Source organism: Cryphonectria parasitica, assembly GCF_011745365.1.
Source record: "Cryphonectria parasitica EP155 unplaced genomic scaffold M406scaffold_11, whole genome shotgun sequence".
Classification (NCBI taxonomy): Eukaryota; Fungi; Ascomycota; class Sordariomycetes; order Diaporthales; family Cryphonectriaceae; genus Cryphonectria; species Cryphonectria parasitica.
The window spans coordinates 966,286-983,859 of NW_024468919.1; the positions used below are offsets into that span (position 1 = coordinate 966,286).

General features: G+C 51.7%; 3 protein-coding genes across 3 annotated transcripts; 2 read left to right on the top strand and 1 right to left on the bottom strand.

Annotated features, from left to right (window-relative positions):
• Positions 1-965: 965 nt before the first annotated feature.
• On the top strand, positions 966-2,318 carry M406DRAFT_75459 (uncharacterized protein; the record flags this gene model as incomplete). Its single annotated transcript, XM_040925850.1, has 1 exon — positions 966-2,318. The coding sequence occupies one exon, from the start codon at positions 966-968 to the stop codon at positions 2,316-2,318; it is 1,353 nt and encodes a 450-aa protein (XP_040771087.1).
• A 6,371-nt stretch (positions 2,319-8,689) lies between these two features.
• On the top strand, positions 8,690-9,248 carry M406DRAFT_335304 (uncharacterized protein; the record flags this gene model as incomplete). Its single annotated transcript, XM_040921025.1, has 3 exons — positions 8,690-8,770; positions 8,889-9,084; positions 9,211-9,248. The coding sequence occupies 3 exons, from the start codon at positions 8,690-8,692 to the stop codon at positions 9,246-9,248; spliced, it is 315 nt and encodes a 104-aa protein (XP_040771088.1).
• A 1,417-nt stretch (positions 9,249-10,665) lies between these two features.
• On the bottom strand, positions 10,666-11,681 carry M406DRAFT_335305 (uncharacterized protein; the record flags this gene model as incomplete). Its single annotated transcript, XM_040921026.1, has 3 exons — positions 10,666-10,986; positions 11,132-11,498; positions 11,665-11,681. 3 exons carry the CDS (start codon positions 11,679-11,681, stop codon positions 10,666-10,668), a joined length of 705 nt encoding a protein of 234 aa, XP_040771089.1.
• Positions 11,682-17,574: the final 5,893 nt, after the last annotated feature.

Sequence of the window (17,574 nt, forward strand, 5' to 3'; positions counted from 1 at the left end):
CGTACCGATCAGGGGTACTTAGTTGGCTGTTGAAGAAAAGAGGAAGAGAAAGAGAGGAGCTTTCTTAGCAAAAAGGGGGGAGTGTGGTATGGGGTGGGAAAGGGGAAGAGCGCGTAGAGACAACCAGGCAGAAAGAGAGAGAGAGAGAGAGAGAGAGAGAGAGAGGGAGCTGGAGGCAAGCTACTTGGGGCCTGATAGGCCACACAACAGACTATGCCCACAGGTTTGGGATCGGAACTGCTAAGGGATCGCAGCCGTAGCTGACATGCGGATCGCAGATCTCTTCCTTTCGAGATGGGTAGAGACAGGACAGGGAGGGGGTGGTGGGCAGAGGTGATGACTGAGACGTGGCGATAAAAGCTGTTGTGAGATGTGAGGAATAAAATAAAATAAAATAACTGAACCAAGAAACAAAGAAAAAACAGAACGCCTCCCCTTGCGAAGAGATACCTTCACCTTCCCTCCCCTGCCCAGCTGGCGGTAGCCTGCAGCTGTCCTGCTGGTCCTGTACCTTTCCTTGTCCACTCCCTTCCACCCCCCCTTCCCCCTTCCCAGCAAGGCCAGCCAACCTGTTTGCCTAGAAGCCTCTCATAAATGATAGATATCGTTTGGATCACGTAAATGGTTCGCCCTGGTGTAACTTGCAAACGGATTGCTGCTGTTCTCCAGAGACAGACCTCTGACGCCCCCCCCCCCCCAAACTTCTGAAGAATATTTCCTTGCTCTCTGTCCAACCTCGCTTGAGCATATATTCTTGCCTCCTTCTCATTCTCCTTCTTCCGTCTCGCCTCCTCTGCTCTCATTCACACACACACACACACACACACACACACATTGACCAGCAGAGAGGGGAAGAGAGACAGAGAGAGATAGACACAGGCAGATCTCTTCTCATCTATTTTCATCCTCGTAGGACACCAGTCAAACTCTCACTTGACTCGCTCAGAAACAGGAGGCATGTCAACATGTCTCTTGTGACATCATCATCATCGTCATCATCATCATCCTATTCTCCTTCTTCCATCTCGTCTTCATCTCCCTCTTTTTCTTCGTTCAGGAAATCAGCCCCATCCGTCACAGATATGGACATGGAGTCCAGCCAACAGAAGCAGAAAGACGCCGCGTCACCTATGGCGGGCCCGTCAGCCACAGCCGGGCCGCTCCAGCCGCCCACCGACCAGCGGAGCCCAGCACAGAAATCTAACGACACGTACCGTGAGCAGATCGAGAAGCACCACTCGGCCTCGCTCCCATTCTGGCAGTTTGAGGCCCAGCTGGCCGTCGAGTTCAACGGTCTACTACGCAAGAAGGAGAAAACCCTCGAGTGTGTGACACGGTCGATGGACTACCTCGACACGGCCTTCTCCCGGGTCCGCTTGTCGTGGGAGAACATGGGCATCTGGAACTACCAATGGTCCGGATTCCCCAAGCCTGCCTCGCGCTGGCGCCATGAGGACCCCACGGTCCCACAGGACTGGCGAGCGGAGAAAACCCGTCCTATCGAGATGTTCGAGAAACAGGTCTTTGTGCTGTGGGACTCGGAAATCCCCGAGGTCCAAGTACCTACATGCGGCTGTGCTGCCGTTGACAAAGTGCGAAGCCACGAGCTCGCCCGCATCCTCATCAGGAACACCTGGAAGGCCAGAGGCATCTGGGACATACGCTGGGGCAAACAGCCTGGCAACACCTGGAAGCACGAGCGGCCCCTCGCCGACTTCCTCAACGACCCTGTCGAGTACGAGTACGAGTCCACCGATGTCATGCCCAAATACGACAAGAACGCTCCCATTGAGTCATACTTTCCGATACTCAAGGGCGACAAGGTGTACCCAGTGGCACGCATCCCTAGAAGTGACGGCCATACTGATAATAAACCCTCCTCATCCTGTGTGGCAGCCACAACCACCACCAGCAACAGCAACAACACCAACAACAACAACAACACCAACACGACGAAGCCCCCCACTTTCACCCCCACTCCTTTTACTATTCCTCTTCCTCTCACCATCACACCATCGGCCAACACCGCACCAGAGGCCAGTGCCGGACCAAAGCCCACGCCCAAGCCAAGCCTTACCGGCAAACCAAAGCTTAACATGATCGTAACTCCAACAACAGTGGCCAGGACGCCACCACAAGGCAACCGACCGTGCCCAAGGTTTGCTCCCTACCCAACTGAAGCCCGCCGTCGAGGGCCCCCTAACGCGCGCCCGAACCGTCGACGGATCAAGGTTGATACCCAAGGCAACAAGCGCGACGACTACTGGCGCGGGCGACAAGGCTTGTCCGATCGCCACGACTTCTGGAGCGTTATCTAAGTAGTCACCATTTTTGGGACAATGATGGCGTCTCATCAAGAGAAAACAAAAAGGGTTGGTTGTTGTTTTTTTTGGTGGGGTTTTTTTCCTTCTCAAGGAAGCAACAACATGATGTCATAGGATGAGAAGGAGGGAGAAGAAGAACACGAACGAGGGAGAAGAGAAAAGGCAAGGACAGAATGACAAGGACGGAAAGACCCCACACCATTCATCTTGACAACCACCACCACCACCAAACTCAGGCGAGACCATTTTGCGTTTCATTTTTGATCTAGTCGCTCATTGACTTGGTGTTTGACAGACTTTCGGGGTTTTCTTGTTCTTTCCCCTGCTTAGTTAACTATTACCAGATTGATTACCCATCTTATTTAGCTTTACCACACAAACATGCATGACCTGTGCCATGTTCCCGCAATTGCCAACATCGTGATCCCTGTCTCTCTCTCTTTTTTTTTTCCTTTTTTTTTTTTTCCCCCTTCTCCTTACTTCTCCACCGCGTTCAGATCCCATCACCATCCTCACTGTCGTCATTTCCACCGTGATCGTCGTGATCATCAATTATTTTCTTACCACCATCACCTCCACCTACAAGCACTTTCCGACGAAACCTAACAAAAACCTCCCACTCTTCTTACTCAGAGTGGGAGCGGGCCCCCCTCGAGGAAACTGGGTGCGCAGAGTGATCGTCTACCTGCTGCTGCTGCGCAACATAGCGTCAACCGCCCATCATTTAACACCACTACCAACCAATTTACCCTCACCAGTATCTTTGAGATCCTATTCGCTTCCGTCCTGTTACCATTGCAGCAATAATATCCACCGAGATCCTCATGTCTGGCCTGTCTCAGTGCTTGGGTAGTAGTTAGCGAGAAGACGGGAGCGCTAAGAAGACGGGTGCTAATGGGCCGGGGACCCCTCAATCTTCAGCGGGGCGGGGTCGTTCTTAGTGTATTTACAGGGGAAGCTTGACGGCGATGAATGGAATTACCCCAGACTTTGCCTCACCAGCCGAGCAGTAGTACACACGGCACTAGCTATATTAAGTGCCCTCTTCGTTTTGTCACCTATTATTAGAATTCTAGATACTGCCGTCATGCTGTCGTACATACCCTGTGATCTTTTCTACTTGCGGTGATGTATTTCTGTAAAGTGGGTAGTGAACTGGGGAACCGGGGACGCGCTTCGTGGGACAAATTACTTGAGAATTTCCCAAAGCGTGCTGCACTTCTCTTGGGATGTTACATCAATCACAACAATTCCTACATAATACTACTATAGCAATCTCGAAGTCCAAGGATACTACCGCCTGGCTCTGGTCTCTCCCCATCTCCAATTTTATCTTCAGGAAGGGAAATGTATTTTTTTCTGCTGGTTCGGTTCAACCTGTGCTTTCAGGAGACAAACATGAAGTACCATCTCCAACGTCGGGTGTTGCATCTTGGGCAAAAGGCAATGAATGTCCGATGCTCCTCGCGTCTTCCGGAAGACTGCACTGTTCCTCGTTCTGAAAGAAGAAACGAGCGACTAAGAAGAAAGAAAGAAAGAAGAGAAAAAGGACGGGCTTGGGGGAGAGAGACACTCTAACGCGTCTCTGCATATCCATGCATATTTTGCATCTAAATTCTCACCTGCTCACCATTCCGCCAGTCCCCCGTTCCCGGGACGGGGGAGGGGGGGGCCAACAACATCACTGAACGCCCGCCCGCCCACCCACTCACCTCTGGAAGAGTCAGCCCGCGGAGATTGCCGGAGACGCCCATTCTCTAGGCTGGCCGCCCCCTGGCTGTCGAGCTAGTCTCTGTGGCTTCACAGCCAAATGCAATGTCACCTCGCAGTCAACAGCTTCTCGCCAGCAAAGTCCATTCGCCCCGCCCGTCACTCCGTCCTCCGTCTACATTCATCTCGCTCGTTGGCTCCTTGTAGGTGGCCACGCAGGATGATGATACAGATCAGAAAGCAACAAACAAAAACCAGCGAGAGTGGGCCTGGAAATTAGGCGACCTGCCATCATATTCTGCGCTGGATGGCAAATGAAGGCCTCCTTTGGAGTTTTTGAGCTTCTATGCTGTGTCACCACCTGCCAGTTGGCGGCCATCCCCCACAGGATCATATTGCAAAAGGACAATCTTCACATCGCAAGAGGGGTGGACTGGGATATGAACGAATAGCGTGGGGGTACATCAGTTGCTCGTCAAGCCATCGACGAGGGGATGAGAGACCGGAGAGGGGAAAAGAGGCAATGACATGATTGCGTTAGTCTGCATGATAGTGTTTCAAGAAGTTGCTTCTTTCTCTTTCACGAGCCCTCACCAGATTCGGTAGTCTTCAGATGGTACAGACAGACGGGTTATGCAGGACAGTCCAACCTCCGAGCGCTTGCTGGTCTGATCAGAGCACTCTCGAGATCGAGGAACTTTTGAGAGGGGTGCCGGAGTTTGGAAACCAACTACCTTCTTCCTCATATCTCCTCACTCACAAGAGAGCAACAAACGTCGTCGACCACCCCCCCCCCCCCTCTCCACTCCTTCTTTTCTCCATTGGTGAGCTTTGTCTGCCTTGGATCCAGCATTGCGGATTGATCATCTATCTGCTCTGTGCTTTCTCCTGTGAGATCATGAAAGCCCTCTTCCCAAATGATCCCTTCTCTTTCTCTGTTTCTGGATAGTCAAGTTCTTGCTAACAATGGGTGAGAAACGGCATGGAGCCCTAACCTTACCTTTACGGCGAGCTTTGCCACTTCTTGGCCCACACATCCTCAAACACACTTTCTCATCTCAACGGCTTCTCGAACGCAGCCCTCATGCAGCGTTCCACACAAGTCAAGCGGAATCAAGCGGCTTGACAAGCGAAGTTGACGGTTTGGCGATGGTCTTCAAGACAAGTAAGCGGCCTTTTTGACCAAGCGGCTTGCAAGCGAACAAGCGAATTGCCTCAGTCCTATTGTGGGTCCTTATAGGCTCAGTTGAAGCTATCGCGGCCCACTCTGGATGCAACCTTGCTGGGGTTTTTGGTGTTTTGGCCTAGGCTTTTGCCCTGGCCCTTGGCTATTCGGCCTATATATCCGTATTAAGTCTTTTCCTCCGCTGGCAGGCAAGCTCTTCTGTACCTCTTCTACCCTTGTACTTGGCATCCTCGCGTTTACTTCCTCGCGTCTCGCACCTGGGTGTCCTCGCGTTTATCTATCATCGCTTTCCTTTCACTATCATGGCTAATAGCAATGCTTTCAACCAGCTTAGCCACGCGAGATATACCTCTATCCAGAAGCAGATCGATGCCCACGATGCCACAGCACAGTTCTCTCTTGGTACCCTCAAAGACCTCCCACGCATTAAGGTTCCAGGACGATCCCATGCCTTTGTCCCAGCTCGCTGGATGCCAACATCATCGGCCAAGAGGAAGCGCCACGGGTCTGATATCTGGCATTTCGGCGAGAAGCTCTTCGAGGTCATCGTACAGGCTGACGGCACATGCAAAGTTGCAGCGGATTGGTGGTTCTGTCGCCTCTGCGATCAAAATAATCGACAGACCTTATATACCACGCGTAACAGTATCTCGACAAGCACATCAGCAGCTCTAAAGCATCTCGAAGGTCGCGATAACGAGGGCTATAACCTTGGCAAGCTGAAAGAGCTTGTTGCAGAGGCAGAGAAAGAGGAGGTTAGCCCAGAGGAGCTTGGCCGGCGAAAGCGGCGAAGAATAAACCATCGTGGCCTTTTCAACAACAGCAGTCTATATACAGCGCCTGATGCCTTGAAAGACGCTGCCAACGCTCCAACTCGTGCAGTTGTTAGTCTCGCGAAGAAGGCTATAACAGAGCTGGTTGCTTGTTGCGATATACCTCTTTCAACTCTCGAGGCGCCTCAGTTCCGCCAGCTGTTGATGGTCTGGAATAGCATCCTGACGGAGCACTTTTTCCCTCGAAGTGATGGCACAGTGATGAGATGGCTGTTTGAGGCGTTTCACGAGAACCTAGCTGGTCTTCAGCTCCAGCTCCAGCGCGAGGCTATCTCGAAGATTCATCTATCTGCTGATCTCTGGACCTCGCCTAACCACAAAGGCATTCTAGCAGTGGTTGCGCATTTTGTTGATAGCGATGCAAAGCTGCGAAATCGCCTTATAGCAGTGAGGATGATCAACGGCCAGCATACTGGCGAGAACCTCCAGTGGCATCTCCATCAGGTTATTATGGCTTTTCAGCTTGAGGAGCGGCTCGGCTGGCTTACTTTTGATAACGACAGCACGAACGACAAGGCAACAAGGCTTCTTTTTCGCAAGATGTATGGCTTCAATCATCGTGAAGCTGAGAAGCTGCGGATTGAACGGCGATGCCGCTGCTGGGGCCATATTATTAACCTTATTGTCAAAGGCTTTCTCTCTGGTAACGCTAAACAGATACTCGAGGCTGAAGATAGCGATGCTGATGAGGTAAGTTGAGCTGTTTTGTATCTTCCTGGCTTATTGCTAATATTTAAGCAGGAACTCGAGCAACAGAGGAATCAGTGGGATCAGTGGCAGCGAGAAGGACCTATACGCCGCGCTCATCTTATTGTAGTCTTCCTCAAGGCAAGTGTACAGCGGGTCCAGGACTTCGAGAAGATTGTTCAGAACTCTTTGTTTTCTCCAGAGGACCAAGATCTCGAGAACACTACAGCCTTTTTGGCAGAGGCCCTTCCTCAGCCAACAGCACAAGACCTCACGATGCCACCACTACCGCTTCCTACAGACTCTACAGATGAGCAAACTGGCGATATATCTACCTTGCGGCCAGTGGTAGCTCAGGAGACGCGATGGAACTCAACAGAGGCTGAGATATCGCGGCTGCTGAGGCTGAAAAGACCTATTGATTTCTGGGTTAAAGAGCAAGTTCGAAGCGGTGCTAAAATATAACCTTTGAGTGAGCAGGACTGGCGAGTGCTTGAGGCAACTCGAGATCTTTTGCAGCCATTCCTATGGCATACAAAACACCACGAGGGGAACGCTGTAGCTGTTCATGATGTTCTCAGTTCTTTGTGGGATCTCGAGAAGCATTTGCGGTCCTTTCAGGAGAGATTTGGAGGCAGAAAAACGTATGCTGAAGAAGAAATCCTTGAGGAGATTATTGTCTCGCCAAATGCAGAGAAACCAGCCCTCCAGCGGCCCTCATCGCGATATCAGGCCCCTTCAAGACCTTCCTCTCGGCCCTCGCCTCGACCCTCCCCTCGACCCTCCTCTCGACTTTACTCTCGGCCCTCCTCTCAGCGTTCCTCTCGGCCCTCCCCTCGACCCTCCCCTCGATCCTCCCCTCGCCGTCGAGCTTCACAGTCTTCAGATATATTTCCCAGCACTCCAGTACGGGAATGGCCAGATGTTGGTTCTCAACAAGAGGCTGAGATATACCCCGAGGAATGTGGGCTTGAAGGTGCTGAGTTTCTGAGAGAATCAGTAGCCCACGCATTAGCAATTCTCAAGCGATATAAGAGCAAGCTTCGCGAATGCCCTATATATTTTGCTGCTGCTGTTTTGCATCCGAAATATCGCCTGGTTGGTATTCGTACAGCAGCGCCAGCTATTGCTGACGATGTTGAACAAGAGTTTAAGGCTTTTTACGAGAAATATTGAGCATATAAAGATCCAGCCTTATCATCAGCATCAACACCCAGCTTGCAGGAAGATCAAGAACATAACAAGCCAAAGAAGCAGTGGAGGACCGCCTTCAGAGCACAACCAAGGCCAAAGCATCAACGGCCACAGTCAGAGCTGGAGAAATATCTCCAGCTAGAAGAGGACGACGAGGACGACGATGGTTTTGAGCCCCTCGTCTGGTGGGCAGCGCGTAAGGCCGAGTTTCCAGCCCTCTCACAGATGGCCTTCGACGTCCTATCTATCCCCGCGATGTCGTCCGAATGCGAGAGAGTCTTCAGCCAAGGGAAGCTTACGATGTCCTCGCAGAGGAGGAGAATGAAGAGCAGCACTCTCGAGCTCCTTTTGTGCCTCAAGGACTGGCTGAAAAATGGAACGCTGGCAGGACCAGCAGCAGAGATGAGGAGGAAAGGCATTGCCTAGCAGCTTTTTGCCAAAAAAAGGCATTCGAGGGGGTCAGAAATGTTTCTTTCAGCACTTGAGCGAGGGACCTCGCGCGGATCAGAGCGTAACAAGGAAAACTATCATCATATGCCTCTGTACCGGTTGAACCACGTGCGTAGCTCATTTGTTACTCTCACCACCTTTCGTTTCGTATATCTATCGTACATTCCTAATCCGGTATAGTGACCAAGTCACCAAGCGAATCAAGCGGCCAGGTACTAGAAGACAAGCAAGCGGCCAAAATAGTTAGCAAGTCAAGTGGAGGGCTACCGCTTGCCTTGACTTGACTTGTGTGGAACGCTGCCCTCATGGATATTATGCGGGGCCTGCCCGCTGGCTTCTCTGGCAGTATGAATAAGTTCACCCTCAACCTTGACCTCGAGGATGAGGTTGGACCCCTTCTCACTTTCGCTGACAGCATTTTGGAGTACGGATAGAATCTTCCTGGCCAGCCTGCGGGCTATAACCTCATCATAATCACTCTCTACTCTCTCTACACCGTCACAGAAGACCCTTCTGGCCGCCCACTCCTCCACCGGCCCACCCGGCACCATTGATCAGGCAGAATTGTCCATGTCTGCTATGGATCAGAAAGTAGAGGTCAAAGTTGAGGCCAAGGACGAGGTTATGGAAGAGATCCAGATTGAGGTCAAGGGCGAGGCATCCCAGGAGACCTGCTGTAGTAGGGTCCAGGACGGCCACCGTCAGTACGGCAGGTGTCGCGGGAACAGAGCTTAAACGGTGCTGCGCCGTGTGCTTCAAGCAGTTCGGAGAACACAACAAGAGCTGAAGGGGGGGGGGGGGGAGGCTTGTGAAAAGTCGTGCGCAGCAAGAGAGGAAGAGAACGTCGAGGTGACTTTGGTTTAGAATGACAATGGAGAAGTGAGTTTGGGAGATTGTAATGGGTCTTGCCAATCTCTTGGGCTCATACCGGACCTTACGTGGTACCTCAGGATGTGTGATGAGGTAAACCCTGCAATTGTAGACTTAGCTGATGAAATCTTCGACACAATATTATGGGAAAATCTGCAAGATGAATAATCATGTACGCATATATTGGAATCGCTGCAATCATTCTGGCCTTTTGAGTTTCCAGAAAGAATCTGGAGACAGTCAACAGTGTCCGCTATATTGGGTACTTGGTTGGTTGGGTCGGTTGACATTAGCCTGCTGCACAAGGTTGTGGGAGCTGGTCCGAGAACTCTGAATGAGCTTTTCATATCGCCTACTCACCTGCGGCTTTCTCTGATGAAGCGTGCATTCGAAGTCGACGAACGATGGAGAAGGCATTCAAACAGAAATCACTAGTCCAGCAAAAATTTAGTAGAATAGAAAAATTTGTTGTGCGAGTTCACTATGAGAAGGAAAATGAAAAAAAAGTCCTCTAGACTTTGGTGCAACCAAGCCTTTGGGAGGAGGAGGAGGAAACTGGAAAGGAACGCCCTCGTTCCAACACACCCCACCCCCCCTCGTGGGGCCCTTCCCCCTTGTAAGCTGTAACTATCAACACACCTGATCATCGCGCTTGTCAAGACCACGAAAAATCACCGCAGCAGAGAAGATCTCATTGGGGAGGGTCCATTCTAACTTGAGAATACAAAAGGGATTCTAATAATTTCTATATAGATATTGACCGTGTAGTAAGTCCAGAGAGGTAAAAAGAAGACTGTCAGGTGTTCATCTCACAGTTTCCCCTTTCTCCTTCCCTTTCTTTCTCCTCTGTCTTAAACCAAAAGTTGGCATCGGTGGTCGGCGGCAGAGGATCCACTTAAGCCGTGGTTGCCACTATACATGAGAGAGAAGGAGGAAAAGAAAGCTCGCGTCTTGTAGCCTCGACATCCCGAGTTATCCACAAAGCACCTCCCGGGGCCTGCTGCTAGGTGAAATAAACAACAAAGTTCAGCCTGCAGCTTCTCTTGCTTGAAAGTACAATATCATCATTCTTAGGAGGCAGGTGGGTGTGCCATGGGTGTGATTGTTTGTACGACTCGGCCTCGCGTTCACTTTCTTCTCCCTGGGCTTTTGGTGGTGGTTTTCTTTCTTTTTCTTTCTTCCATTTGGCGGTCCGTACCCATCCTGATCTATCCAAACTTTGAAGATGATAATATCGAAAGACAGAAGGAGAGAAACAAAAGAAAAGTCTTCTATTGGTCCCGAGCTTGATCAACAGGGAGGATCTTCGCCTCGGCGTCGGCAATGGCTCTTCATTTGTCTCATGAAGAGATATCATGGTGTTTTGGGCCTCGACTAGGCGTGCAGCTTCTGGATGCGGGCGCTGCGCCTCTCAGCTTGCCTGTAGGGCTTCTGCACCCGGCCCTTTGGTGGACCAGAGGTGGTGGTCGTCTGCTCGCGAGGTGCAATGCGGACGCTGCTGCGGCGGCCCAAGTGAGTAGCGGGGCTCTGAGGACTGACTGGAAGCGTAGAGGCAGGTGTAGGCGTCCTCTTCTTGCTTCCGGCACTCTTTGTGGTCCTCATAGTGCCGGGTCGGGGTGGTGGTGACGGCGATGGCGGCGTCGTCGTCGTCGTCATCCTTCGGGTGGTTCTCTTGGCGGCGATGGTGGTCGTCATCGTCGTGCCAGGAGAGATCCGTCGCGTTGTTCTGAGGCTGTCCTCGCCAGAGCGTCTATCATTATTCTTGAATCGTTTGGCTGCACGCTTCATGTTCATGATATTGGCCCTGACCGTGACCATGATCAACACCACCGCTCTGGGTTGATAGCCTCTTGGGTGGTGGGGGTGGTGATCGTGACGGGTTCGTCTTGGTCCTGGTCCGATTCGTGATCGTGGCCTTGATGACCTGAGGGCTTGTCGGAGGACGCCAGGAGGGGTGTGGGGTCCACGCCGTTGGGAGAGGCGGCCAGCAGCTCGGGAGGCGAGCGATGGGGGCTGAGGAGGGCCTTGCAGAGGGAAAAGAAGCGGGCGAGGGCTTCAAAGGCGGGGGAGGCGCGCAGGAAGGCCACCCACTTCTCGGCGGTGTCTTCTTCGGCGTCGTAGTAGCCCTCGAGGGCGGGCTGCCAGGCGGCGAGGCGCAAGGACACGGCGTGCCAGCAGTTTCGAAGCTCCCGGAGCCGTTGTTCCTTACGGGCCTTGAGGAATGCGTAGACGCCGCCCTGGTATCTGCAGGGGAACAAAAATGGTCGGCGCCGTGGTGGGTGGTAGAGAGTTCCGGGGTGGGGCTCTAAGTAGGCTTCTGGATCAGGTTCTCCGTCGCTGGTGGTGGAGAAGAGGGAAGAGAGAGATGATAGGCATCCCGCATCTTTCACGTAAAAGCTTTCTTGATGACTCTGTGGGAGAGGCCATCTTTTAGGTCGGCGCTCCATCTCTGTATGTGTGCTTGTCGGATGATATAAATATTTGAGAAGGAAGGGAGTTGGGGGGGGCGGGGGTGAGGGATAGACAGAGAGATAGAGCGAGAGAGAGCGAGAAAGAGGATATGGATGGTGGACTGGACAATGGGATTTCGGAGCACCCCTGATCCTTGTTCTTATTGGAGGGTACTCCTTCTCGAGTATCGATGCAACTTGGAAGCTCATCCTTTTTAAATATGCCGCTGGTGAGAACACAGTACAGATGTGTTGGCTATGTTCCAGGAGGCCCAAGCTTCTCAAGGTCATGGATGGAGGGGGACGAGCGCCCAAGAGGTATCGCTGCAAGTGCTGGCGCGCTGGCATCCTACAGCGGGCGGCGACACCTCAGATGTTCATTCCTTTCAGTGGTCCTGAAGCTGCTTGTGAGAGGATACTGGACGTCTAAAGAACATCGCCAGAGCGGACCTCGGATGAGTCAAGAGTTGGAATCATGCAAACGCTTTGCTATAATCAGTGTTCCTTTATCCAACTGGCCCGCCTAAAGCTGTCGAGGATGTGAGCCCCCAGGAGCATTGCTGAGCGGTTGTCTGGCATCTTGTATAAGCGACGATACCCCTTTCTGATTCTAGCGGTTGTCAAGCTGCAGCTCAGACGAGGGCGCTAGAAGTATGGCAGAAAGCTTATCTTCCTACAAGCAGTGACAATGCCCTCCTGTGTGTGCACCTGTTGGGGAGCACAGAAGGGCGGAGAGAGAAACACTGTCCGCGACGCGAGTAAAACACACGGTGGAATCAACCTCTGGAGAGATACGTATCAGTTAACGTTGACCACGTCAGGGAAGGGAAGACTCACTTGTTGAGAAAGAAAAAAAAGGGCGACCCGACACGACACGTCTTCAGAATGTGGCCCCGGTGCAGGTGCAGCATGGCCTAGCCTTTTAGAATCCACGTCGTTGCCCGCACAATGGCCACACACACAAGTGCCACGTCGTCCGTCGTCCTTCTTTGGTCGAGGATAAGTGGTCGGGGCGGGAGGGGATCGATCATTTCCCCTGCCAACAATGCGTAAGTGGATCAAGGCATGCCGGAGGCACCGAGCTGTGTTGTTTCATGTCAAACCATGCCCATGTTCGCTCAAAGGAGTGAGTGGTAAGGCCAGCATCGTGAACAGCAGGCAAGGCGGGTCCGCCGAGCAGAGCTTGTCTGCGCGTGTGTACGTGCATATTTGTGTGCCTGGAGAGATAGGAGAGAGAGAGAGAGAAGGAGGGAGAGAGAGACCAAGGAAAAGCCTAGTGACCGTCAGCGTAGGGCTTAGTCTTGGCCACGATGATGGGTCGTATCTGACAGCGGATAAATCGACTCGCGACGAAGGAAGAGGCTAGCTGTGGGGCCTCCTCCCCTTGGTGTCCTACCCGTGTGGGCCAGCCGTTATTCGTCGTAGGTTGTTGTTGACGTTGACGTCGTTATGGTCTGGAACTCACCATCTATCTGCAGGTCCACACTCACTGACAACAGATGACAGCCTTGGGACCAACGATAGTATATTCCAGAACAAACTTCGACTGCGTCGATGGGAATCCTCCAACGTACACGCACTATCCCTGCGACGAAATAAATGCAAATCGAAATCATCAGTTGCAAATGGACACGGACAGTGATTAGTCATGTGTGATGATCAACTAAGCCAGGACAACACAGGGGCCCCGCCTGGGTTTCAGTGAGAGGATGACTGACAGATTACTTACTTAAGCACATCGTAGCAGTCAATCTGGAAAAGAGAAGGGCCGAGAATGGTGGGGCCAGCGCTCTGTGTCGACCACGTGCGAGCCTGCCCGCTCTGCTAGAAAAAGCGGCTACAAGGAAAGAGAAAGATAAGGCGAGATCCACAGAGGACCAAGTAAGTCCCTCCTGCGCTCCACTGAACCGGACAACGCATACATACAGTACATGCAGACTCTTTCTGCTCTCCCTCTCTTCTGTTCCTGTTCACTCCATAGCTCGCCATTCACTTTTCCCCTCCCTCCCCTCTGTGTCTCTCTTCCTTATTCATGATTTGTTTCCCTTTAGTTTTTTTTTTTTCTTTTTCTTTCTTCTTTTAGTCCAGAACTTCCACGCGGCAAGAGCAGCCTCGCATGTCAACTCAGTTTTACAACAACTAGCGCAGAACCAACGCCCAGGACAACACCAAACGACCCCCAGTTTTGGGGGGGGAGGGAGAGGCGGGGCCTACAGGGGGGCCTTGCGGCTGTCCAGCGTCCACTACAGCGAGTACACAGCAACTGCCCCACACCACCCTTTGCTGATCAGCGATCCACCCCTGCTCATTCTCCCCACCACTGAACCCCCTGACCGTTTGCCATCCCACAACCCATTGGCTAGAAGGTGCATTTGCGGGTATAAGTGATAATGTCCGTATGACAAGTACTGTAAAGCCTGTCCGCCCAACGCGACGGGACCACGACAAGAGACAATGCAATACAATGGATGCTTGGCAACTCCAGTCCCACCAAGACGGCCATCAATCTCCGCGGAGAAGGACCATCCACTGTCTCCTCCTCGGGCGGTCCAGACCATCCATTCATCTATCTACCTGGCCTTGCTGTATCATAGTTACAGTCCAGGACAGTCCATTCAATCCCTTTCTTGAGGACCAGCCACACCATTGTTGGAGAAATGTTTGCTGGTGCCTGTGGGATCACGCTGAAGCCAGGCTGGGACAGTAGAGATCTTCCATGTCTCGCAAGAAGAAGAACCGAGGAAAAGAAAAAGAAGAGAAAACCTTCATCTAGGTCTAACAGATTCCGAAGCATGCCCGGGGGTGGGGGAAGACCACGCCCATGCACGTATGTATGCAGGCTGTCCCACCCTTGCAGACAGCGCAACTAGTTCTGCTGCTTTTGTACACGATACATTGACAGTCTCATATTGCCCATCCAACACTCACGTATACAAACAGACAGACAAAGATACACACACACACACACAGAGAGAGAGAGAGAGAGAGAGAGAGATTCTCCATTCGGTTAAACCCGACTTTCTCGTCCTCAGCTACACCATCCAATCCCAGCAACAACCACATCATCACTTCCTACACACACATACAACCATACACCCAGACCCATGTCCTATAGCCCCAGGTTCTTGGGTCACTGCCTCTATTGGCATGCCTCTTCCAACCGCTCCCTCACAACGCTGGCTACATGCAAAGTGACTTCGTATTGAGACGCTCTGGGAGGCGTAGGGAGCCGTGGGATGGAACGGGACCCGACCGTCCTACCGCCCCCCCCCCTCCTTTCTTGTCGTTAGCATAATACAGTGCATAGAGGAGTTCTGTTGAGTTCAACTGTTGAGGGTTTGAGAACAGCGCAGAGGCGACGTTATTCAACAGGTATCAATCAAATCGATCTCTGCTAGACACCCGCGTGTGAGACGTTTGTTAGTATTGTGCTGGCACCAAAAAAAAAAAAAAAAAAGACAAAAAAAAAAAAAGAAAAGAAACCGTGCTCGTGTAGCTTGCACCATCTCTCAGCCTACTCTTTCTGTGGTCCGATGTAGCCCAGCTATAACAACCTCCCATCAAATAGCCCATTTTCCTATATTTTTCTCGCTTACGTCATGAGAATCCATTCGCTGTATGTACCATAAAAACACCTATCTAAGAAGATGGTGTCTCCCGGTGACTCAAAGACGAGATTAGGGCTATGTGACATATGGTGTGATATTACTTCCGCCCCCTGCTGGATTTCGCCGCCCTGGAGTGCACTGTGGTGATGGTGGTAGCAGCGCCAGCGGCTGACGTGGTAGTGATACACGACAGCTTCCATCGAGGATTATATCACTGGCCATAGAGGCTACTTCTCCGGTCTCAAGCATGCACTTATTTTTGTTGTCATAACATTCTGAGTACGCTATGTGTGAGAGAGCTCACACGTACACATCCGAATAACAGCATCCCACAACCGTAACCACTACCATATCCATAAGATAGATAGAAATGAGAGCAAGCAAAAAGAGCAAAGAAAGAAGGGGGGTGGGGGGATAAGAACAAGGAACAAGAGAGGAATCCATATTGAAATGAATAACAATTTGAACAGAGAGAAAAAGATGAAACGAAAAGAAGAGAAAAAGAGACAGAGCAAAGAGAGAAGAAAAACACATTGCCGGTATCCATAGTCGTGGTCATCATTATGAGGATAATAATGAGAAACCTAAAATCCCCTCTCTTGCTGATCGCATTGCCACAACAGCTTGCCGAGCCGGCTATCCAGGCAAAAACGCCCCCAAACTCCCTGCTTCCCCATCTCGAGGCCAGCGCCATGGCGCAAGCATGAAAGATGCGTTCTGCGTCGCCCCCAGCCAGATCTCGTCTGAGCACCACACACCTACACAGCGCAGCAAGAAAAGAAAAAGAAGGGGAAAAGCCTCTCCCTCCTGTTACTATTCCGAGGTCATTGGTCCTGGTTATCAGAAGAAGTCTTATCAACAGGAGTCTCGTTGTCAGAAACATTATTAGCCTGGAGTAGGTAATTGAAGGGATTGTTGAAGTCAAAGTCCCAAGGCCCAATCTCAGGCACGTCGAGTAGTGCTAGGATGTTTTGATCGTAAGTGAAACCCTGGTCATTTTCGGGTCCATTGGCCTCCTCCTGTGGTAGTTCAAACAGGCTAGACAACGGGTCTGGCTGCTGCACTTGGCTTTCAGCCTGCAGTGGAAACCCATATAGAGGCGAAAGTTGTGTGAGGTCATCATCAATCAACATGGGATCAAAGACCGTTGCAGGCGAGGGTTGCTGGTGCTGACTGCCGGCAGCAGCCTGTATGGCAGCAGCCTGCACGGCAGCGGAGAATTGTGGTGTTTGTTGGGGTTGACTACCAAAATGCATGGGAAACGAAACCGTAGGTGGTGTCCGTCGGGCTAGGCTCTCTATCTGCATGGATTCAGAAAAGAGAGTCGAGGGTAGTTGGATCTGATGGCTAGTAGGCCGTAGTGGATGATGAGATACTGCAGGTAAGGCTTGTTGCGGTTGACCAACAGACTGCAGTGGATGAGATGCTACAGGTAAGGCTTGTTGCGGTTGACCAACAGACTGCAGTGGATGAGATACTGCAGGTATGGCTTGTTGCGGTTGACCAACAGACTGCAGTGGATGAGATGCTGCAGGTATGGCTTGTTGCGGTTGACCAATAGACTGCAGTGGATGAGATACTGCAGGTATGGCTTGTTGCGGTTGATCAGCAGACTGCAGTGGATGAGATACTGCAGGTAAGGCTTGTTGCGGTTGATCAGCAGACTGCAGTGGATGAGATGCTGCAGGTATGGCTTGTTGCGGTTGACCAACAGACTGCAGTGGATGAGATACTGCAGGTATAGCTTGTTGCGGTTGACCAGCAGACTGCAGTGGATGAGATGCTGCAGGTAAGGCTTGTTGCGGTTGACCAGCAGACTGCAGTGGATGAGATACTGCAGGTAAGGCTTGTTGCGGTTGATCAGCAGACTGCAGTGGATGAGATGCTGCAGGTATGGCTTGTTGCGGTTGACCAACAGACTGCAGTGGATGAGATACTGCAGGTATAGCTTGTTGCGGTTGACCAGCAGACTGCAGTGGATGAGATGCTGCAGGTAAGGCTTGTTGCGGTTGACCAGCAGACTGCAGTGGATGAGATACTGTAAGCAAAGGTCGTTGGCCGCCAGATTGTACTGAGGCATCAGATCCCGCCGGTGAGGGTTGTTGGTTCCGACCACCAGAATTGAGTAGCTTACGAAATTTGAGAGGCGAGGTTCGTCGAGGTTGGCCATCAGCCGGTTGCGGCTTTTGTTGTTGATGAGATTTGTGAGACGAGGTTCGACGTTCTCGAATGCTCGCCTGCATCTGTTGAAGAGATGTGGGA